The following is a 23117-nucleotide window of genomic DNA, read 5'->3' as shown; positions in this document are numbered from 1 at the left end:
TGAAAGATTCCTGAAAAGGCCCTTAGTTCTGCCCTATAAGCTGTTTTCAGAGCAGTTTTTAAATTCATTCTTTTTTTCTTTTTTTTTTTTTTGAGACAGAGTTTCACTCTTCTTACCCAGGCTGGAGTGCAATGGTGTGATCTCGGCTCACCGCAACCTCCGCCTCCTGGGTTCAGGCAATTCTCCTGCCTCAGCCTCCTGAGTTGCTGGGATTACAGGCACGCGCCACCATGCCCAGCTAATTTTTTGTATTTTTAGTAGAGACGGGGTTTCACCACGTTGACCAGGATGGTCTCGATCTTTTGACTTTGTGATCCACCCGCCTCGGCCTCCCAAAGTGCTGGGATTACAGGCGTGAGCCACCGCACCCCGCCTTTAAATTCATTCTGTAATAATAATGATCATATATGATATTTCTTTTCTTTCCTTTTTAGTTTTGCTTTGTTTTGTTTTGAGACAGAGTCTCGCTCTGTTGCCCAGGCTGGAGTGCATTGGCGCCATCTTGGCTCACTGCAACCTCCACCTCCCAGGTTCAAGTGATTCTTCTGCCTCAGCCCCCCGAGTGAGTAGCCGAGTAGCTGGACTACAAGCATGCACCACCACGCTAGGATAACTTGTGTATGCGTGGTGGTGGTGGGGGGGGTTAAGTACAGATGGGGTTTTGCCATGTTGGTCAGGTTGGTCATTCCTGACCTCGGGTGATCCACCTGCCTCAGCATCCCAAAGTGCTGGGATTATAGGTGTAAGTCACCATGCCCGGCCCATATATACTATTTCATATAGGGAGAGTTTACAAAGCATGAGAAATATATCTACAGTATGTTGTAAACCGTCAAGAGTTACTAATATGTTTATTTATTAAAGCCTCTAAACAGAAATATCCTGAGACAGGGTAGCTATTATCTCCATGTTGAGAAACTGTGGCTATCAGACAGGTTGTAGAAATGGTCCAGGACCTCACTGGGCAGAATCTAGCTCTTCCCACTGCTGTATCACACTATGCCTTTCAGTTGAAAATCTACTGAGCCTCAAGTGTTGTGCTGTGGTGAGCAGGAGCTGGGGAAGGAATATTTACAAGTGGCATACCCGGCTCTGTGAGATCCTGTGGAATCTGACTTCAGCCCACCCTCCCTTCTTACGCTACCCACTTCTTGGGCAATCTCAAACCCTCCCTTAGCTTCAGCCACTGCTTGGACTGCAGATTACCCAGCTTTTGACTCTCCAAGCTGTATCTCCAGCCCTGACAACTCCCTTGAACTTTGAAATTATAGACCCGAGTGCCTTCTGCACACTTTCCATCTGGGGGTTTCCCAGCATTGCCAGACCAGGTTCAAAGCTAGATTCCCTCCTCCCCAACACCAGCTCAGCATCCTGCATCTGATTTGTCTCAGGTGGTGGCTCCCACCCAGTCACCTAGGTGTCATCCTTGGTGTTTCTCTTTTCCACCCAAATAGCTAATCTATTGCCAAGTCCTATCCATTTTCCTCCTAAATATTCCTCAGATCCAGCCCTCCCCCTTCCTCCCCACATCTTGTGCCCCAGCTCAGACTATAATCCCTCAATAGCAACCTCCTTCCAACCTCCCCGTCCCCAGCCTTTTCTCCCATGCATCCATCATTCCAGCAGCCCATCTGTACAGGTTCCTCCCTGCCTCAAACCCCTTCTGCGATTCCTCTGTCTGCAGGGATGAAGTCCAAGTTCCTTAATGAGCCTCCCTTTGATACGACCTTTCCACCTTTACAGCCTCTCCTCTAGCCACTCGCTGCCTCAAACCATCTACTGCACAAAGGTTGGCCTGCCCGGGAAGCCGGCTCCATCTTGAAATTCTTCATCATTTTGTAACAAGGGGGCGTGCATTTCCATTTTGCACTAAACTTCACAAATTATGTTGCCTGCACCCCTCTCGCAGTTTGTGACCACCTAAGTTTTGTCTGTGCAGTCTCCTCCACCTAAATCTCCTCTCCCCACATCACCCGGCTGTCTTCAGTTCTTTCTTTAGACTCAATGTGTTACCTTTGTGACGTCCTCCCGACCCTCCTCCCTCCCCTTCCCTGCCCTAATCGCCCAACACGTTGCTTGCGCTCAATCATGCCTATTAAACTGAATGAGAAGGCAAAGCATGACAAGTGCCACAAGAGACTACACACTGCTCTAGATGGTAAAGAGACGCAAGGAGGGAAAGCATTTGCAGCGGCCTCCCAGATCTGCGCTAGGACCCCGTCCGCAGACACCTTAATCCGCGCGGAGAAGACCTAGTGCCTGAGGGGAGGCAACTGTCAGGCTGGGCTCTCGGGCGCCGCCTGTCGCCATTGCACTGCCGCTGCAGCGCACCCCCTCCCGCCCCCGGCCCTGAGCCCGCCTCGCGTCTCCCATTGGCTGTCCCCATTCTCCCGCCCCTCCCGAGATCAGCCATTCGGAGCCTTGGGATGGGTGGGGCTTGAGGCCGGAGTGGAGCGTAAGCCCTGATTGGCTGTGCGGAAGGCGGCTACGTGACCGAAGGAGGCCGGTCAGTGTCTAAACTGAGGCTCCGCCACAACTCCACAAGATTGATGGTAAAGTGGGGCGGGCCAGAGTCTGCAGCTTGAAGCGGAAGTGGAGGAAAGATGGAGGTGTGGGGACAGGAGCTGGGTGTGCGGGGGACTGACACTGGACCTCTAACCCGTGTCCCCGGTCTCCCTCCGGGCGCGGCTCATCTCAGCCCATCGCTCTGGCCCCTCAGGGTGGCGGTTGGGACCGTGAAGTGAACGCGCGAGTGGCACGTCCTCTTCCCGCGCTCACGCCCCTCTCCTCCCGTCTTCCCGTCAGGAGCATCAGCATGTGCCCATCGACATCCAGACCAGCAAGCTGCTCGGTAGGAGGGGCGCCCCCGCGCAGCTGGCTGTCGGGGGGAGGCCTGTTCGTTGCCCCCTGTGTCCAACGCCCGGGTCCTCTGACGCCTGAAAGCCCGGGTTGAGGTGTCGATCACTGGCCTTGTTCTACGCCACATCTGAGGCCAGAACTGCTTCCCTTAGAGCAGCGGGAAGGAACCCTCTGTAGAGTCTGTTTGAGCTGCGTATTCTCCTTTAATGTGTTATCAAATCGTACCATTTAGGGACAGGATAAATGACTCCCCTTAAAAACAGTCAGTTGGCCGGGCGCGGTGGCTCACGCCTGTAATCCCAGCACTTTGGGAGGCCGAGGCAGGCGGATCACAAGGTCAAGAGATTGAGACCATCCTGGCCAACATGGTGAAACCCCGTCTCTACTAAAAATAGAAAAATTAGCTGGGCTAATTTGTGTGTGTGTGTGTGTGTGGTGGCACGCGCCTGTAGTCCCAGCTACTCGGGAGGCTAAAGCAGGGAGGAGAATCGCTTGAACCCGGGGGAGGTTGCAGTGAGCCGAGATCGCACTACTACACTCCAGCCTGGTAACAGAGCCAGACTCCGTCTCAATAAAAAAGAAAAAGTCAACTACTAAGTGAGTGGCACATCTCAATTGGAACTTAGTCTGTCTGACCCAGTCCATTACATTTGCATTGTGCCAGAAAAAAAAAAAACACCTCATTTAAAAAGCTTCCAGCCGGATGTGGTGGTTTCTACCTGTAATCCCAGCACTTTGGGAGGCCGAGGCAGGTGGATCACGAGGTCAGGAGTTCAAGACCAGCCTGGCCAAGATGATGAAACCCTGTCTTTACTAAAAATGCAAAAATTAGCCATGTGTGGTGGTGGACACCTGTAATCCCAGCTATTCAGGAGACTGAGGCAGAGAAGTGCTGGAACCCGGGAGGCCAAGGTTGCAGTGAGCCGAGATCACACCATTGCACTTCAGTCTGGGTGACAGAGCAACACTCCATCTCAAAAATAAATTAAAAAAAAAATAAAAAGCTTCCATGTCCCCCTTGATTTTAGGAGGAAGAGGGACCTAAGACCCAGTTGGAAATAAAGACCTTTTAGTGTCCAGGCCATCTCCAGGTTGTCTGTTTGGGGACCACATACCTCCTCCCCAGTTCAGATTCAAGGAAGCCCTCTTCACCTGATCACACAGCTCCTGGCATTTTAAAATGCTTATTGGATTAATGGATTTGATGCTAGTCTTGTCCTTAAGATGGTGTCTGACTACCGCAGTCCGTTGCTTCTAGTTCTCTGACATCAACCGAATTTTTCTTTCTGAAAACTTACAGGACTACAGCAGATGGAGTATTACTGATACTAGTGTGAAACCCCAGTGTTTGACCGGTTGGGGAGTTTAGGTTCTGTATTCACCACTCTAGGGCCATTTAGTCAGTCCTGCTTGGTGGCCACTAGGGGAGCTTCTTTAGGCTCGCTTCAGATTTGTACCAGCCCTTCAGCCTGTGTGTGGTCTTGGTGTGTGAGCTTGTTCTTGGTCATGAAAAGGACCAGTAAAATGTCAGCCATTCATTGAGGGTTTGTTTTGTGCCAGGTGCTGTTTTAGGCACTTGACATTATTAAAATCACTATGATTTTTATTTATTTATTTATTTATTTTTTAGAGGGGGGGTTTCACCATGTTAGCCAGGATGGTCTTGATCTCTTGACCTCGTGATGTGCCTGCCTCAGCCTCCCAAAGTGCTGGGATTACAGGCGTGAGCCACTGCGCCCGGCCTAAAATCACTATGATTATTTTGAGTCCTTGCCATGGGCCAGGCACGCTGTTCAGTGTTTTACCTGCATTCCCTTTTCTGGTCAGTGTCTTATTATTCCCCATTTTACACGTAGGGAAACTGAAGCACAGAATAGTAGAAAGACTTGCTCAAAAACTTGGTAATGAGTACCCAGGACCATCTGACCACAAAGCTCAGCTCTTAGCCCTCACTGAGGAAATATGCATGGCTCTGAAGCCACAAATTTGGGCCCAGACTTTAAGAGGTGGTCCCATTGGTATTCATGTGTATAGGGTGATACTTCACTGTTCAGAATAGAGTCAGATTATCTACTCCTTAGGGCACTGTAGGTATTAGGGGCTTTGCAGCTGTTCATTCATCCAGTACTTGGCATAACCATCTTGTATTTTCCATTGTCATGGCTAATCCCAGCCCTGAGGAAGTGGAAGTTGAGCAGCATCCTCTGTCAGGAAGAAAGATATAATTACCCATAGAAGCAAAAATATTATGGGTAATTCAGAATGGTCAAAAGTGGCACTTTCATGTCAAGACCAATTTAAAGTTTTTGTTATCCCTGTGTTGAGGCAATTGCTCCATAAAAATCACACTGCTAATGAAGTCAGATTGTCAGCCCAGTCATCTCTTTGTGCTTGTCTTTATTCCCATCTTCCCGTGACCTCAACACTTTAAAACAATATAAAGACAACTTTTAGACTGTGTATTTCACTTGAATTAGTGATGGAATTTTGGTGATATGAATGGGAATGCTTTAATGTGGATGCTTCTTATGTAGATTGGCTGGTGGACAGAAGACATTGCAGCCTGAAATGGCAGAGTCTGGTGCTGACGATCCGAGAGAAGATCAATGCTGCCATCCAGGACATGCCAGAGAGTGAAGAGATCGCCCAGCTGCTGTCTGGATCCTGTGAGTGCTTAGAGACTGTCACTGAAGTCCCCTCTTTGCTGAGGTAGTATGTATCAGCTGAGCTACTCCCTTGTTATTTAGCCACCAGGGCTGGCCTTTAGAGAGAGAGCAATTTTTATTTGAGGTATAGTTGCTGGCTTCTTCCACCATGAAATGATCAAAGGAAAAGCTACACACTAAAGTTACTGGCAGTATATTACACATGAATCAACTACCAGCAGTGGCCAGAGTAGGTGAGGAAGATATTGTAGTTCTCAAAGTCCTGTCTCTTGCTTTCCAGACATTCACTACTTTCACTGCCTAAGAATCGTGGACCTTCTCAAAGGCACAGAGGCCTCCACGAAAAATATTTTTGGTCGATATTCTTCACAGCGGATGAAGGCAAGTGTGGGCCAAGGGCTGTTAGTATGTGGCTGGGGACTTCCAGTCCAATGAGTCATCGCCTCTGTGGTCTCTCTCAGGCTCCAGTGGAGATGCCTACATACAATATTTTCTGAACTTTTGCTCTGTCTCTGTAGTTTATTCCAAAAGTAGATCCTACTCCTGAATTTAATTTTCAGACCCATTACTTTGGGGATCACCTGCACTCTTAAAGTGGTTGGTCCAGCCAGCAGTATAAGTTGAAAGAAGGACAAGGAATTTGTGTTTAATGTGATGTGAAAGCTGGGAGAACTTCCCCTGTTTAGGGATTGAGCTGGGATGTGGCTGTTGAGTGCTTTTCTGGCTTAACATCCTCTTTCTGTTCTTACTCAGGATTGGCAGGAGATCATAGCCCTGTATGAGAAGGACAACACCTATTTAGGTAAAGTGGCCCAGCCTGGGAGCCCTGGTATCTGTGGGGAAGCCCACTTCCAGAGTCCTGAGATACCAGGTTTATAGGAGGCACAGTCTGTGAGTGGGAAGAAGCTGGAGTGTAGATGTTGCCTATTTGTAGGTGGTAAAATCAATTGGTTTTGATGGAATTGATTTTCCCACCCACAGATTGATTTTCCACTGGGTGGAATGCTGGGGGAAGGAGGAGGCCGGAAGTGGGCATTCGCCATGCCTCAGCAAGCAGGTGTGTGTGTGGGTCCTCCACCACTCACCTCTTGGTAAGGAGAAGTGTGCAGCTCCTCCCACCCCATTCTACATAAGGCAGAAGAGGCACAGGTTCTCCTGGGAGCAATATCAAGTGCCTAACTTGTGTTTGGATTGGGTTTAGTATAAATAATAATAATGGCTAATATTTACTGAGCACCTACTAAATGCAAGGAATTGTGCTTGGTGTATCATGTGGATTATCTTTTGCATTTTCACAATAAATGTTATTGTCACTGTTTTACAGATCAGGGTTGGATTAGAGGGGTTAATTAACTTGTCTTAGGCTCCACAGCTGGTAACAGGAGGGGCTGGGAAGCTGACCTCATGCTCACCACCACCACAAAGCGTGTGTGTGCATCCTGGGACATGTCTACCTCATGTGAGGGTGTCCTGGGCTGAATTTCCTGGGCCCTTCTCAGTGGAACTCTCTAGCCTCCTGGTTCGGAATGTCAACTATGAGATCCCCTCACTGAAGAAGCAGATTGCCAAGTGCCAGCAGCTGTGGCAGGAATACAGCCGCAAGGAGGAGGAGTGCCAGGCAGGGGCTACCGAGATGCGGGAGCAGTTCTACCACTCCTGCAAGGAGTATGGCATCATGGTGAGCAGTGGTGGCCTCTTTGCAGCCAGAGGACACCTGGGCCCCTGTCTGTCTTCCTCTGACCCTGTCTGATCCCTCAGCCCAGTTGTGCCTCCTCTGGGCCAGGGTCTCACTTTTCTCCAGTCTTTGGATGTTTTATTCAGTCTGTTGTACTCCGCCTCTCACCACTTCTGTCTCAGTTCCCCTCTTCTTCCCTCTCTAGGGTGAAAATGTCCGAGGAGAATTGCTGGCCCTGGTGAAGGACCTGCCAAGTCAGCTGGCTGAGACTGGGGCAGCAGCTCAGTCCCTGGGGGAAGCCATCGACCTGTACCAGGCCTTTGTGGGGTTTGTGTGTGAGAGGTAAAGAGGCCTCAGTTTCTCCTGGTGGGCTCATTTTGCCTGTGTTCCCCAGCTCATGTCTGTGAACCTGTGGGGGCCTTGCACATTTGACCATGTGACCCAGGCCAAAGCCCAGTGTTGGCCTCATGCATGGTCGGCAGGAGAGTTAGTTGTGTGCTCTGTTGAAGCTCCACAGAGCAGGTGTTGCCAATGCTGCAGTTCGTGCAGAAGCGGGGAAATTCAACGGTGTATGAGTGGAGGACAGGAACAGAGCCCTCTGTGGTGGAGCGACCCCACCTTGAGGAGCCTCCTGAGCAGGTGGCAGAAGATGCGGTAAGATGGGCCTTGTGATGAGCTGTGGGAGAAGAGTGGGACCTACTTGTTTCCTCCCCACCCCCAACAGCCCAACCCAAGACCTGGATTCAGAGTCCCAGAGGGAAGAAAGGGGGTTTTGTGTGAGAGTGACTGTAGGTACAAGGGCCCAGGAGGCCCTACTCCCTTACTTTTATTTTTCTGAGTATGTATTTTTCTTTTTCTTTTTTTGAGACAGACTCTCACTCTCTTGCCCAGGCTGGAGTACAGGCACAGTCTCAGCTTACTGCAACCTCTGCCTCCCAGGTTCAAGTGATTCTCCTGTCTCAGCCTCCTGAGTAGCTGGGATTATAGGCGTGCGCTACCCCACTCAGCTAATTTTTCTATTTTTAGTAGAGATGGGGTTTCACTGTGTTGGTCAGGCTGGTCTGAACTCCTGACCTGGTGATCTGCCTGCCTCAGCCTCCCAAAGTGCTGGGATTACAGGCAGGAGCCACCACGCCGGCCCTAAGTATATATTTTTCTCTGTGAGTGCTGCAGAGGCTTTGCAAGGTGGTTCGCTTTGAACTCGGAACCTCCATCATGCGATCTTTCTGAAGATGGGCTTTCTTTGGGGGAGCTTAGAGGCCACTGTATTTGAACAGTGTGCTCTCTACAGAAGCAACTGAGGCCTATGGGAAGGCAGCCCCACCCTCCTTTTTTAATTAATTTATTTTTGAGACTGGGCCTTGCTCTGTTGCCCAGGCTGGAGTACGGTGGCATGATCTTGGCTCACTGCAACCTCTGCCTCCCATCCTCAAGTGATCCTCCCAAGTCAACCTCCCTAGTAGCTGGGACTACAGGCATGCACCACCACTCCCAGCTAATTTTTTATTAACATCTTTGTAGGGACAGGGTTTTGCCATATTGCCCAGGCAGGTCTCAAACTCCTGGGCTGAAGGGTTCCAGGGGAGCCTCCCAAAGTGCTGTGGTTACAGACATGAGCTACCATACCCAGCCCTTTTTAAATTCATCTTTCATGAGCTAACACTCTCTTTCCGTTTCTAGATTGATTGGGGCGACTTTGGGGTGGAGGCAATGTCTGAGGGGACTGACTCTGGCTTCTCTGCCGGGGCTTCTGGAATTGACTGGGGCATCTCCCTGGAATCAGACTCAAAGGTGAGGAGGCCCTCTTAGTCCATCTCTCTGATCACTACACTAACCATAAGACAAGTGTAATTTCTGTCTGTAAAGGCATCACTTGAAGTTCATAGCCCTAAGACCAGGTAGAGTCGAAGGCAGAGTTTCACACATCACATGTCAGAGTTTTGTTTTGTTTTGTTTGAGACAGAGTCTCATTCTGTTGCCCAGGCTGGAGTGCAGTGGCACAATCTTGGCTCACTGCAACCTCCGCCTCCTGGGTTCAAGTAATTCTCCTGCCTCATCCTCCCGATTAGCTGGGATTATAGGCACCTGCCACCACGCGATGCTAATTTTTAAGAGATGAGGTTTCACCATGTTGGCCATGCTGGTAATTCCTGACCTCAGGTGATCCACCCGTCGGCCTCCCAAAGTGCTGGGATTACAGGCATGAGCCACCTCGCCCGGCCCATGTCAGAGATAAGTTTTGATGTCCCTTTTCCTGGTGTTTGGTCCAGGGTGTGGGGGTATAGGCAGGTGGGAACACTACAGAGCAGGGATGAGGTTGGCCATATAAATGGGCCATACTGCTGTCTTTGCCAGCTAAGTCAGGGCTGCAAGTCCTTAATAGAGTTGGAATGTGCAGCCATTGACCTCATCAAAGGCTTTGGTTTATTCTGACTCCTTGGCTCAGGAAAATTCTCCCATCGTTGCTAGAGTTCTTTGCTCTCCTTCCAGGACCCTGGAAGTGATGCGATAGACTGGGGAGACGATGCTGCTGCTTTGCAGATCACAGTGCTGGAAGCAGGAACTCAGGGTAAGTGCACCATCCCCTGCAGCCCTGGCAAAAGTGGGGTGCTCAAGGGTCCCCACTTGTATAGAAACAGAAAAAATGCAGCGCTAAGATGAGGCTTCTCATACATTTAACTGTTTCTCAAAACCTTGATGAGGATGTGAGTGGAGGGGGACCAAGAGAGGTTGTTAGGTTTTTTTTTTGAGATGGAGTTTCGCTCTTGTTGTCCAGGCTGGAGTGCAGTGGCACCATCTCTGTTCACTGCAACCTCTGCCTCTTGGGTTCAAGTGATTCTCCTGCACCTGGCCTAAGAGAGGTTTTTAAAATTAGAGGTCAGGCATGGTATGGTGGCTTATGCCTATAATCCCAGCACTTTGGGAAGCTGAGGCGGGCGGATCACCTGAGATGAGGAGTTCAAGACCAGCCTGACCAGCATGGAGAAACCTCGTCTCTACTAAAAATACAAAATTAGCTGGGCGTGGTAACACGTGCCTGTAATCCCAGCTGCTTGGAAGACTGAAGCAGGAGAATCATTTGAACCCGGGATGCAGAGTTGCAGTGAGCCGAGATTGTGCCACTGCACTCTAATCTGGGCAACATAAGTGAAACTCTGTCTCAAAAACAAAATTAGTTTAGAAACTCTCAACTTTTTTTTTTTTTTTTGAGACCGAGTATTGTTCTTTCACCAGACTGGAGTGCAATGGCATGATCTTGGCTCACGGCAACCTCCGTCTCTTGGATTCAAGCAATTCCCCTGCCTCAGCCTCCTAAGTAACTGGGGCTACAGGCGCGTGCCACCACACCCGACTAATTTTTTGTATTTTAGTAGAGACAGGGTTTCACCATGGCCAGTATGGTCTCGATCTCCTGACCTCATGATCTGCCTGCCTTGGCCTCCCAAAGTGCTGGGAATACAGGCATGAGCCACCACACCCGGCCTGAAACTCTCAACTTTTTAGAGACCAAATGTGGGCCAGCTGTTATGGTAGGAGGGTTCCAGGGGAGTCAGGGGGCCCTAGAGTGTGACATGACCCCCGCCCTAGCAGCAGAGCTATATCCTCCTAGAAAAGATGTAGTGGTGTCTAAGCCACTAGAGGGCGGTGTAGGATGAAACTTTACCTCCCACCTTCCATCAGAGCAGAGAGCAGTCCTTTCCACCCTTCTGAACCTAGCTTTGGTCCTCCTGTCAGGGTGGGGGTTGGAAAGTGTTGCCTGATTAGAGCTGAGACACCTGGGAAAAGGTGACCTTACCCCTTAGATTGGAACAGGAAGTGGCATTAGCACAGCGAGCCTGTCCATATTAATCCTCCAGGGTTTCTCAAACTTGAGGGTCTTTTCCTTCTCCAGCCTTCTAATACTTTATCACTTCTGTGTCTCTCTTCCTGGCAGCTCCAGAAGGTGTTGCCAGGGGCCCAGATGCTCTGACACTTCTTGAATACACTGAGACCCGGAATCAGTTCCTTGATGAGCTCATGGAGGTACTGTTATCCTTGAGAGATGCAGAGGGAGGCATGGCGCCAGCATAGGAGGCCTTACTCTGGATGCCTGACCTGGCCCTTCCTATTTGTGTGAAGGACATGAGTGCTTTCTGTGTCCTGCAGCAGGAGCCTCACATATTAGATGCCCTTCATTCATCCAGTTACTTATCAGGTACCTCCTAGGCACCTGGCACAGTCTTAGGCACCAGAACTTGGGCAGTGAACAATACAGTCAAGTCCTTGACCTCATGGAGCTTATATTCTTTTTTTTTTTTTTTTTTTAACTCAAATGCCTTGTGGGAGGAGCTTATATTCTAATGGGGAAGGCAGACTGGAAAGAAGTTAATAGTAAAATGTGCAGGATGCTAGATGGCACTAAGTGCCACAGAGAAAAAGAAAGCGGGGAAGATGATAGGGATGTCAGGAAGGCCTGTGGTTTTCTATATGGTGGTCAGGAAATGCCTTGTTGAGAAGGTAACCTATAATCAAGACTGTAGGCAATGCAGAGAAAACCATGCAGATGTCTGGCAGAAGGGCTTCCCAGAGGGAGCAACTGCAGAGGTCCCAAGGTGGGAGCAGGCCTTGCACAGCTGACCAGCAACATGGAGGCCGGTGTGGCTAAGGAGAGGGGGCTGGTGGGGAGTAGAAGAAGAGCTCAGAGACATAGTGTCTGAACTTTGGTTTGCCTCTGAGGGAACTGGGAAGCTGTTGGAGGTTTCAAGCAGGTTAGGAACATGATCTCATTTGTGTTTAAGCACGACCCCTGTGGCTAAGGGGTTGAGCAGCTCAGCGTAAGGAGCCAGCGTTCTTGGACCTTTGTTGTGGGGCTGAGAGGATAGGGTCCTGTCTTTATTAATCTCTAGATCTGCTCCCTTCCCAGTAGCCTGCTGGTTTGGAGAGCCTCCTGAAATTTCTGTCCTTACCCAGTTCTCTCCTCTTTCTGCCCAGAGGCTCCTCCTAGCCTCAAGGGAGAGGAGGACAAAAGACATCTGTCAAGTTTTTTGTTTGTTTGTTTTTGAGACGGCGTTTGTCTCTTGTTACCCAGGCTGGAGTGCAATGGCATGATCTCGGCTCACTGCAACGTCTGCCTCCTGGGTTCAAGCAATTCTCCTGCCTCAGCCTTCCAAGTAGCTGGGACTATAGGTGCACGCCACCATGCCCAGCTAATTTTTGTATTTTTAGTAGAGACAGGGTTTCACCATGTTGATCAGGATGGTCTCAATCTCTTGACCTTGTGATCCACCTGCCTCAGCCTCCCAAAGTGCTGGGATTATAGGCATGAGCCACCATGCCTGGCCTCTTTTTTTTTTTTTTAAAGATGGGGTTTCACCATGATGGCCAGGCTGGTCTTGAACTCCTGACCTCAAGTGATCGACCCACCTCGGCCTCCCAAAGTGCTAGGATTACAAGCGTGAGCCAACGCGCCAGGCCAACATCTGTCAAGTTTTTATGACAGAATAGGATTGATAAGATAATATGGCTGGCTCTTGTATTATTTTCAGTCTTGCCTTAATCCAGTGCTTCTCAAACATCTATTTCTGTTCCCTGAATCTCATTCCTCCCATGAAGACAAAATAAATACTTACCCTGAGCAGAGAGAACTCTTTGAGTCTCTCTATTAGTTATCTAATCCAGGCTGGGGAGAAAGGGTTAGGCTGAGATAGCAGTGGGGGGCTGAAGGGTGGTGACAGTAGTCTGCTCCAAGTGCTTACAGTGTTCAGAGGAAATAACCCCTCCTTACCCAGAGTTTAGCCCTCACATCTCATTTTTGCATTTCTAAGTCTGAGGGCTTAGATTCTGAGTTCTTCTCTCAGTTTGAACCAGTTTATCTTCTTTTTTTCTTTCTTTCTTCCTTTTTTTTTTTTTTTTGCTAAAAAAAAAAAGAGACAGTTTCTCTATCGCCTAGTCTGGAGTGCAGTGGGGCAATCATAGCTCACTATAACCCTGAACTCCTGGACTCAAGTGATCATCCCGCCTCAGCCTCCTGAGTAGCTGGGACTACAGGCGTGCACCGCCATGCTTGACTAATTTTTAAAATTTTTGTGGAGACAGAGTCTCACTGTTTCCCAGGCTGATCTTAAACTCCTGGACTCAAGTGATCCTACCACCTCGGCCTCCCCAAATGCTGGAATTGCAAGTGTGAGTCATCGTGTCCAGCCTGAACCAATATTTTTTCTGTCCTCAGCTTGAGATCTTCTTATGCCAGAGAGTAGTAGAGTTGAGTGAGGAGGCAGACGTCCTGTCTGTGAGCCAGTTCCAGCTGGCTCCAGCCATCCTGCAGGGCCAAACCAAAGAGAAGATGGTTGCTATGGTGTCAGTGCTGGAGGATCTGATTGGCCAGCTCGTCAATCTTCGACTGCAACACCTGTTTATGATCCTGGACTCACCAAGGTCTGGCTTCCCCTTGACGCAAGGCTCTGCCATGTTGAGCAGCTCTGCCTCCTTGTATGACTCTTGTAAGGAGTCTTGTTCCATGACTCCTTAGTTCCCATCACTGCCTCCTGGCCATTGCCATCCACTGGGGATAGGGGTTCTCTGGGGCAGGAGGAGGTGGTTTGATATATACAGGAAGAATCTGCTTGCTTCCTGAGTAGGACATGGGAATTGGGAGTGGGTATTCCTTACAAGGAAAGGGTTTAAGGATGTGCCAATTGGGGGTTTGGTTTCCCAAGCCTCTCACCTCCCCAGCAGCTGAATGGGAATGCTCAGGGTACACAGCTACCCCAGCACTCACCTGAGTGCCCCGCACAGGTATGTGGACCGAGTGACTGAATTCCTCCAGCAAAAGCTGAAGCAGTCCCAGCTACTGGCTTTGAAGAAAGAGCTGATGGTGCAGAAGCAGCAGGAGGCACTTGAGGAGCAGGCGGCCCTGGAGCCTAAGCTAGACCTGCTGCTGGAGAAGACCAAGGAGCTACAGAAGCTGGTGAGACAGGAAAGGGAAACCTGCCATCGGCAGGACTGGAATACCCACTCCCAGTTCCCCTGTCCTTCTCAGGAAGCAAGCATATTCTTTCTGTATATATCCCAGTCTGTGCAGAGCAAGGCCTGAGCTCCCCTGCTTCCACCCACTTGGTATCGCTCTTTCAGATTGAAGCTGACATCTCCAAGAGGTACAGCGGGCGCCCTGTGAACCTGATGGGAACCTCTCTGTGAAACCTTCCGTGTTCTTGCCTGCCCATCTTCTCAGCCTTTGGGATGAAGATGATAGCCAAGGCTGATGTTTCGGGGCCCTTCAAGGCAAAAGGCCAGGCTGACTGGAGGATGGAAAGCCGCCGGAAGGAAGTGACACCCGATGGTACTCTCCATGCTCTCTCTAAAAAGCAGTGGTGATTGGCCCTGTGACCTATCAGGTGAAAACCACAGCTTCTCCTTCTAGTTAGTGTAGTGGACTCAATAAAAGAGAAAAAAACTCTTGCTTCGGTATTGACAGTTTCTGATGCTGCTTCTTTGAGCCTGCAGTTGAGGTTCTGCACCTATTTTCATGGAGTTCTTGATCCGGCTGGGCTACCCAAGCCATCAGCTCTCACTGTGGAGCCCCAAGTTGAGGACTTTCCCTCTGGTTCTGGTGATAAGGAGGACCCCAGATGTACAAATGGTGCAGCAAGGGGCTTGGGGATGGCTGCGTGTGGGCTTCTTTCCATAACCAGACTCAGGCCAGAAGCCAGAGGGGAGCAGTCAGGCGGCAGCCTTGTTGGAGCCAGCAAAGCCGTATTTTCCTTTTAATCACAGCTTACCTCCAGGCAGAGGGAAAATGCGGTTTGAGGAGGAAGGGTCTGATAAACAAGGTGGAGACAGGAGCTGTCACCTTCCCTGGCTGCCTGTCCACTTCCTGCCCATAACTGCCCACTCTGTGATCGTATAGAGCCCACCCCAGGATAGCAGCCCTCTCCCAAGCCACCTACCCATCCCCATTTCCCAGGAAGGGTAGGGGTTGAGGGTGGCCGGCAATTCGATTTTAATTTCATAGCAGAGCAGTTGATTCATGGCTCTTTGTCGCTGGCGTTGACTCCCGTAATGACTTTCCATCAAAATGAAAAGTGGAGTGACACCGCTCATTATTCCTGCTGCTTGTTATCTCAGTTCTGGGGAGGGCCGCCCCCTCCCTGCTGCCTTTCAGCTGTCCTGGACAGTGAGTGATGGCCCCTATTAATCACCGACCCCACGGACTCCGGCGGACACACGCTATCCAAAGGAGAGAGAGATAAGGCAGCATGAACTGCTTGAAGCCATTCCTATCAATTTATGTCAACCCACCACTTCTCCCCAATCTTTGCCTGGTCACCTCCTTTTGGGGGATCAGGAGCTGAAACAAGAATTCCAGGAACTGGAAAAGGAAAAATATTGGTGTTGAATATGGAGGTAAGACTCTGCAGACTAGCAGAGCATAGAGGAGCTGAGTGGACTGCACTCTGCCCTCGGCGCTGAGGAGGGAAGCTCTTGGCCTAGGGAAATGCCTGCTGCTCTTGGTCCCTCTCCCTCTGGGAGAATGCCTGCTAGCTCCCTCCCTGCCTGTTCAGCTGCTGGCTCCATTGGCCGTCTGGCCAGCCTCACAGTAGCCGTCAGTTCACTGAGGCATGCTACCCTTGCCCATTCTAACATCCCTTGCCCGGTCACCAGCTGTTTTTCAGACTCCACTACTTACAGGAATGGAGCTTTAGGGAGAAGCCTTATGGACCAGGTGACTGTGGCCCAGGCCTGGTTCAGCCCTCCAAAGCTCCTGCCTGTGCCCTTGCAGATGAGCACCTGACCTGCTTTCCCTGTCCCACCTAAGGTCATAGAGGGGAAGTAGTACTCACTGAGGTTTGGCCATTTCCCAGGAAGGGAAGTGGGTTAGAGTTTTCTCAGCCGGTTTTGGCCCCTTTGGTAAGCAGTGTGTTTAGGCGTCTGTTCTGGCTCAGAGATACTAGGTTACTGCTTAACAGGCCCACCCTGATGATCCCTAGGCTGAGGCAAGTGGTTTCTTAAAAGCATTGAACCCGATGACATTGGGTTTGTTCTGCAGAACCTTCAGCCTCTTTCTTTTTCTCCCTACCTGCTTCCTGGCTCCAATTGGACCTTGGCCAGGCTGAAGACACTGACTGGGCCACCTGGCTGCCTCTCCCTGAGTAAGGGCAGCTCTGTGTCTTTCAAGTCTGCTTCTGACTTTCCTGAGCTTCACTGGTTGCATTGGGTTCCTGCCTGTGTATCTCAGAATGGCCTCAGAAGTCATAGGGACAGAATGAGTTAAGATATGCAGAGCTCTTAGAATGCTTCCTGCTACGGAGGAGGCACTTGCTGGACATGTGTGAGCTCTTATTTTTATCTTGGGGGACCATGATGAGGACTCTCCATCCTGTCCTAACTTGCCTTCTTGGAAGGGAGAGGTGAGGGGCTTTAGGGAAGCTTGAGACCAAGTTTCAAGCAGTCAGGTTTCCAGGGTTGCTAAAAAAAGTTCAGGGAAAGAGGGAGGTGGTACACTGAGACTATACCCTCAGAATCCTTAGTTTGATGTGAATTATGCTGCCAAGAGCACACTATACTTCTATGTTGACTTTTATCCCAGCTCTTTCCAGAAAGGATTTAAGGCAACGCCTCTCACTACTTGGCTAAGACTCCTCACCAGGTTCTAGATAAGGAAGCAGTGAGTTGCCTTTCCAAAATTCTCTGCTGGCTAAATCTAGCCACGGCTCAGCCCCACTCACTGCCTGTCTGCCCAACACTGCCTCTTTTCCCTGCATCACCTCTACCGTGTCCTCTCCTGTGTGGTTCTCTTTATAGACCCCAAAAGTAGGATCCCTTTGCTCTGCAGCCTGCAGTGGCTGACTGTGAACATGGGATAAGTGGAGTGCTAGGGCTCATTTATCTGGGTCTCAGCAGTCTACCCCCTATACCCCTCTTAGGGCCTGCCAGGATCATGGGGAGTCTGGCACATCTAGAACTCCTTTCCCGTTGCCAGTTCAGAGCAGGGAACAAGCTGCATCATTCAGAGTGAACATCTCACCCAACTAAAGAATTAACCTGCTCTGTGGATCTGACTCACGGCACCAAAAAAAAAAAAAGAATTAACTTGCTCTGGAGAGTTGAGGACAAAAGAAAGGCACATCCCCAGACTTGCTGGAGCCAACCTTGCTGGAGCTCCTCATGTGCACCATCCAACCACCATTAATTCCCCAGATGTTGCATGCAGTTTCTCCCCAGAAACCCAGGTCCTGTGGCTCTTCTCTGCCTTTTCATACACTCCTACACATCCTGTTAATGATTTTTATTTCATCTTTTTTTTTAAGACGGAGTTTCGCTCTTGTTACCCAGGCTGGAGTGCAATGGCGTGATCTCAGCTCACGGCAACCTCCGCCTCCTGGGTTCAGGCAATTCTCCTGCCTCAGCCTCCCGAGTAGCTGGGATTACAGGCACGCGCCACCATGCCCAGCTGATTTTTTTGTGGTTTTTTTTTTTTTTTTTTTAGTAGAGACGGGTTTCACCATGTTGACCAGAATGGTCTCGATCTCTTGACCTTGTAATCCACCTGCCTCGGCCTCCCAAAGTGCTGGGATTACAGGTGTGAGCCACCGCGCCCAGCCCTATTTCATCTTTTTAAAAAACTTATTGGCCGGGCGTGGTGGATCACGCCTGTAATCCCAGCACTTTGGGAGGCTGAGGAGGGCGGATCACAAGGTCAAGAGATCGAGACCATCCTGGTCAACATTGTGAAACCCCCATCTCTACTAAAAATACAAAAAATTAGCTGGGCATGGTGGTGTATGCCTGTAATCCCAGCTACTCAGGAGGCTGAGGCAGGAGAATTGCCTGAACCCAGGAGGCGGAGGTTGCAGTGAGCCGAGATCGGGCCATTGCACTCCAGCCCGGGGAACAAGAGTGAAACTCTGTCTCAAAAAAAAAAACTTATTATTTTTTTTGAGACAGAGTTTCACTTATCACCCAGGCTGTAGTACAATGGGGCAATCTCGACTCACTGCAACCTCCGCCTCCCAGGTTCAAGTGATTCTCCTGCCTCAGCCTCCCAAGTAGCTGGGACTGCAGGTATAGTAGAGATGGGGTTTCACCATGTTGGCCCGGCTAGTCAAGAACTCCTGACCTCAGGTGATCCACCTGCCTCAGCCTCCCAGAGTGCTGGTATTACAGGCATGAGCCACCATACCTGGCCTAAACTTTTTTTTTTAATAGAGACAGGGTATCACTATGTTGCCCAGGCTGATCTCAAACTCCTGGCCTCAAGCAATCGTCCTGCCTTAGCCTCCCAAAGGGCTGGGATTACAGGTGTGAGCCACCTCACCAGGTCTGTTTACTCTAAGTGCCATTTATTTAATCTCTTTCCCAACTCCTGTACATGCACATACAAAATCTAATAAAAGTAACAGGGGGAAGGGCTGGGTGCGGTGGCTCACTACCGTAATCCTAGCACTTTGGGAGCCGAGGTGGGCAGATCACAAGGACAAGAGATTGAGACCATCCTGGCTAACATGGTGAAACTCCATCTCTACTAAAATACAAAAATTAGCCAGACGTGGTGACACATGCCTGTAATCCCAGCTACTCAGGAGGCTGAGGCAGGAGAATCGCTTGAACCCGGGAGGTGGAGGTTGTAGTGAGCTGAGATTGTGCCATTGCACTACAGACTAGTGACAGAGTGAGACTCCGTCTCAAAAAAAAAAAGGTGAAAGGAAGCAATACAGTGTGGTGGTGATTAGCATTCTTGAGATCTGGACTGCCTAGGTCAAACCCTGTCTATGTTCTTACTCCCTGTGTGATCTTGGGTGAGTTGCTGGACCTCTGCTTCATTTTCTTCACCTGTAAAATGAGGATGAAGATCCGACGATCCCGACCTTGGGTAGGGAGTTGTGGTGAGCACGACACCACTTAGAACAGTACCTGGAGGCCAGGTGTGGTGGCTCATGCCTGTAATCCCAGCACTTTAGGAGGCCAAGGTGGGCAGATCACCTGAGGTCAGGAGTTCAAGACCAGCCTGGCCATCATGGTGAAACCCCATCTCTACTAAAAATGCCAAAAATTAGCCAGGCATAGTGGTGGGCACCTGTAATCCCAGCTACTCAGGAGGCTGAAACAGGAGAATTGTTTGAATGCAGGAGGTGGAGGTTGCAGTGAGCCGAGATCACACCATTGACCTCCAGCCTGGGCAACAGAGCAAGACTCCGTCTCAAAAACAAAACAAAACAGTGCCTGGCACAGTAAGACTCAGGCATCAGCTGTTGTGAGAGGGCGGTGGGGTGAAAATACCCTCAGCTGAGGTTAGAAAGTTGTGTTCTGGCTGGACACAGTGGCTCACACCTGTAATCCCAGTACTTTGGGAGGCCGAGGCAGGTGGATCATGAGGTCAGGAGTTCGAGACCAGCCTGGCCAAGATGGTGAAACCCTGTCTCTATTAAGAATACAAAAATTAGGCCGGGTGCAGCGGCTCAAGCCTGTAATCCCAGCACTTTGAGAGGCCAAGGAGGGTGGATCACGAGGTCAAGAGATTGAGACTATCCTGGTCAACATGGTGAAACCCCGTCTCTACTAAAAATACAAAAAATTAGCTGGGCATGGTAACTGTAATCCCAGCTACTCAGGAGGCTGAGGCAGGAGAATTGCCTGAACCCAGGAGGCAGAGGTTGCGGTGAGCCAAGATCGCTCCATTGCACTCCAGCCTGGGTAACAAGAGCGAAACTCCATCTCAAAAAAAAAAAAAAATACAAAAATTAGCTGAGTGTGGTGGTATGTGCCTGTAGTCCCAGCTGCTTGGGAGGCTGAGGCAGGAGAATTGCTTGAACCTGGGGGACAGAGGTTGCAGTGAGCTGAGATTATACCACTGGATTCCATCTTGGGCAATAGAGCAATACTCCATCTCAAAAAAAAAGTTGTGTTCTGCCCCCCCATATTCCAACATGTCCAAATCAAAGCCATTATTGTTCACACCCACACTGCATCTCTCTCTTATTTCCTGAGGTTTCATCAGTGGTGTCCTGGGCTCTGCTGGCTGCTCTCTCTAATTCACCCTTTCTGGGCCTTTTCACCCTAGTCATTTCCCTGCTTAGAAACTCCGAGGCTCTGTAGTGACCCAAATTCCTAGACTAGCAGCTGCTGAGCCCTGCATGATTGGACATTTCAGCCTGGGCTACCCACCCAAACACCAAATCCATTTGTGTCCTCAAGGCCTCACTCTTTACTCAGCTCCCTTCAAACCATCTTGACTCCCTACTCAGATGAAGCCCAAACACATCTTTGTGGACATCTCCAGTTGTCCCTGGAGAATTAGTCACTCCCTATCTCAGCAGCATCCTGCAGCCCGGTGCAGATGTCCTTAGGGGAGCTCTTATTGATCCTGTTACCTGCCTTCTTGAAGTGCCTGCCCACTGAGCTGCTTGAGGGCAGGGATGGTGTCTTGCCCACATTTGTGTCTCTCTTGGAGTATCAAACTTTAGCTTTTCTGAACTTTGTTTTAATGCTCTCTAAAATGATTTTGACCTCTGACATAGTATGATTATGTGGCTTACAAGTTAACACAAAAGAAGAGTCCCATGAAGTACTAGAAGTTTGGGAAGAAAATTAAGGTTAAGTCAGCTTTTTTTTTTTTTTAGATGGAGTTTCCCTCTTATTACCCAGGCTGGAGTGCAATGGCTCGATCTCAGCTCACCGCAACCTCCGCCTCCTGGATTCAAGCAATTCTCCTACCTCAGCCTCCCGAGTAGCTGGGACTACAGGCTGTGCCACCATGCCCAGCTAAGTTCTGTATCTTTAGTAGAGATGGGTTTCACCATGTTGACCAGGATGGTCTCAATCTCTTGACCTAGTGATCCACCCGCCTCGGCCTCCCAAAGTGCTGGGATTATAGGTGTGAGCCACCACACCCGGCAAGTCAGCTTTTTAAATGGACTGATGGCCAGGTGGGGTGGCTCACGCCTGTAATCCCAGCACTTTGAGAGGCCAAGGCCAGAAGATCACTTGAGCCCAGGAGTTCAAGACCAGCCTGGGCACAGTGCCTGCCTACCCTGAGGATTATTTCTGGGCCTCATCTCTCCTCTTTCCCTGTTTGGTTGAGGGCAATTCTGGAGAGGAGAGTAGAGGGCTGTTGTCCCATCCTTTTGGAGATATCATTGCTTCATAGACCCAGGTTTGCTAGCAAAGCTGGAGCCTCCTCCTCTGTCTGAATGCCACCCATCTGCTGGGCTTTGAGCGAGCAGTTCTGCCCCCTGAACAGTCAGGCCCGAGGAGCTGTGTCCAGGGTAGCTGTCCTGCCTGGCAGAGTCTGAGCCCAGCAGGAGGGCATCAAGGCTGCTGCGGGAGTATGGAGCCTGGGGGCACCAGATGACCCAGATCTGCCTGTGTCCTCCACATGCCCTTCCTCCCTGGTGACCGCCAGGGCCTCTCTGAGTAAATTGGCCCTGAGTAAACTCTTAGCCAGCCTGACACCCTCCTCTCATTCCCCAGGCTTCAAAGAAAACCAGTTTGAATATTTAAACTTCTCCTGTGTATCTAATAAAAAGTTCTGCACTATTTAACGCCCCAGCTATCCATTACTGTCGGGAGCTGCCCTCTCCCTCCCAGCGTCCTCCTCCCTTCCTCTCGCCCAAACCATGTGCATGGCAAAGCCATTTGTCAAATCGTTCCCTTCACTGGCTGCGCTTGGCTGTGTCTGAAAGGACAAGCCGCCCCACAGGGGAAGGTGGGAATGAATAAAGGGGCTATGCAAATTGCTGCTTAATCTGCAGAGAAACACCCAGGCTTTGGGGAGACGCTCATTACTTCTTTTAACTGTGATTAACGGGCAAATTAAACCCAAGCCCTTAACTCTCTCCTGGCAGAGGACTTGAACGCAGAGCCCTGGGCCAGTGAGGTTGGAGGGAGGTAGTTGCTAGTTGCGTCTGCAACCAGGGACCAGGAACTGAGGAGCATCCGTTCTGCCCCTTAACCCTGGTAGAAGTGAGGGGGGTCCCAAATGCCTGAGGGCAAACCCAGCACAACTAACCTTAAAGCGCAGGGAAGGAAGAACTTAGTTCTGTCTTTCAGGTTTCTTTCAGCCACTCAAGAAAAAGCAAAGGCTGGGCACAGTGGCTCACTCCTGAAATCCCATCACTTTGGGAAGCTGAGGGAGGTGGACCACTTGAGCCCAGGAGTTCAAGACTAAACTGGGCAACATAGCAAAACACTGTCTCTACAAAAAAAATACAAAATATTAGCCAGACTTGGTGACCTGCACCTGTAGTCCCAGCTACTGTGGAAGCTGAGGTGGGAGGATCACCTGAATCCAGGAGGCAGAGGCTGCAGTGAGACAAGATTGCACCACTGCACTCCAGCCTGGGTGACAGAGACCCTATCTCAAAAAAAAAAAAAAAGAGTTAGTCCAGGTGTGGTGGCTCATGCTGTAATCTCAACACTTTAGGAGGCTGAGGCAGGTGGATCACAAAGTCAGGAGATCGAGACCATCCTGGCTAACACGGTGAAAACCCATCTCTACTAAAAATACAAAAAATTAGCTGGGTATGGTGGCACACACTCTTAATCCCAGCTACTTGGGAAGCTGAGACAGGAGAATTGTTTGAACCTGGGAGGCAGAGGTTGCAGAGATCGGAGATTGTGCCACTGCACTCCAGCCTGGGCAACAGAGCGAGACTCCATTTCAAAAAAAAAAAAATGTTGTAACATGGAGGCCAGGCACAGTGGCTCATGCCTGTAATCCCAGCACTTGGGCAGGCTGACTCAGGTGGATCAGTTGAGGCCAAGAGTTCAAGACCAGCATGGCCAATATGGTGAAACCCCATCTCTACTAAAAATGCAAAAAAAAAAAAAAAAAAAGCCAAGTCAGTAGTCCCTTGGATTTGCTGCCATCCTTTCCCTGCTTCCCCCTCACATGCCACCACCCCCCCACAAAAATCCTGGGAGAATTTCTTAGACCTCACCTG

The 23117-nt window shown here is 50.0% G+C and overlaps 1 protein-coding gene across 6 annotated transcripts; it reads left to right on the top strand.

Moving 5' to 3' along the window:
* The first annotated feature begins 2474 nt into the window (after positions 1-2474).
* Positions 2475-14646, top strand: CDK5RAP3 (CDK5 regulatory subunit associated protein 3). Of its 6 annotated transcripts, none has more exons than XM_078374253.1 (14): positions 2475-2506; positions 2806-2851; positions 5394-5525; positions 5806-5906; positions 6279-6327; positions 7025-7203; positions 7406-7542; positions 7710-7854; positions 8881-8991; positions 9691-9769; positions 11135-11223; positions 13409-13614; positions 13975-14146; positions 14311-14646. In XM_078374253.1, the coding sequence occupies exons 3-14, from the start codon at positions 5483-5485 to the stop codon at positions 14374-14376; spliced, it is 1377 nt and encodes a 458-aa protein (XP_078230379.1). In that variant the 5' UTR covers positions 2475-2506; positions 2806-2851; positions 5394-5482; the 3' UTR covers positions 14377-14646. The 6 variants fall into 6 exon arrangements, with proteins under 6 accessions (XP_078230379.1, XP_008995691.2, XP_035157246.2 ...); XM_008997443.5 differs by having other exon boundaries at positions 2480-2552; XM_035301355.3 differs by having other exon boundaries at positions 2480-2552; positions 2720-2851.
* The last annotated feature ends 8471 nt before the right edge of the window (positions 14647-23117 follow it).

Source organism: Callithrix jacchus, chromosome 5, assembly GCF_049354715.1.
Source record: "Callithrix jacchus isolate 240 chromosome 5, calJac240_pri, whole genome shotgun sequence".
NCBI lineage: Eukaryota > Metazoa > Chordata > Mammalia > Primates > Cebidae > Callithrix > Callithrix jacchus.
Note: the sequence above shows the minus strand (reverse complement) of the source record. Positions and strands in the feature narration are given on the sequence as shown.

What these genes read in the sequence shown, in the direction of transcription:
- CDK5RAP3 (XM_003733014.4), top strand. An exon ending in ATTCTTCACAGCGGATGAAG is followed by an intron (nt 5,907 to 6,278) that starts GCAAGTGTGGGC and finishes GTTCTTACTCAG; the next exon opens with GATTGGCAGGAGATCATAGC. An exon ending in CCCTGGAATCAGACTCAAAG is followed by an intron (nt 8,992 to 9,690) that starts GTGAGGAGGCCC and finishes CTCTCCTTCCAG; the next exon opens with GACCCTGGAAGTGATGCGAT.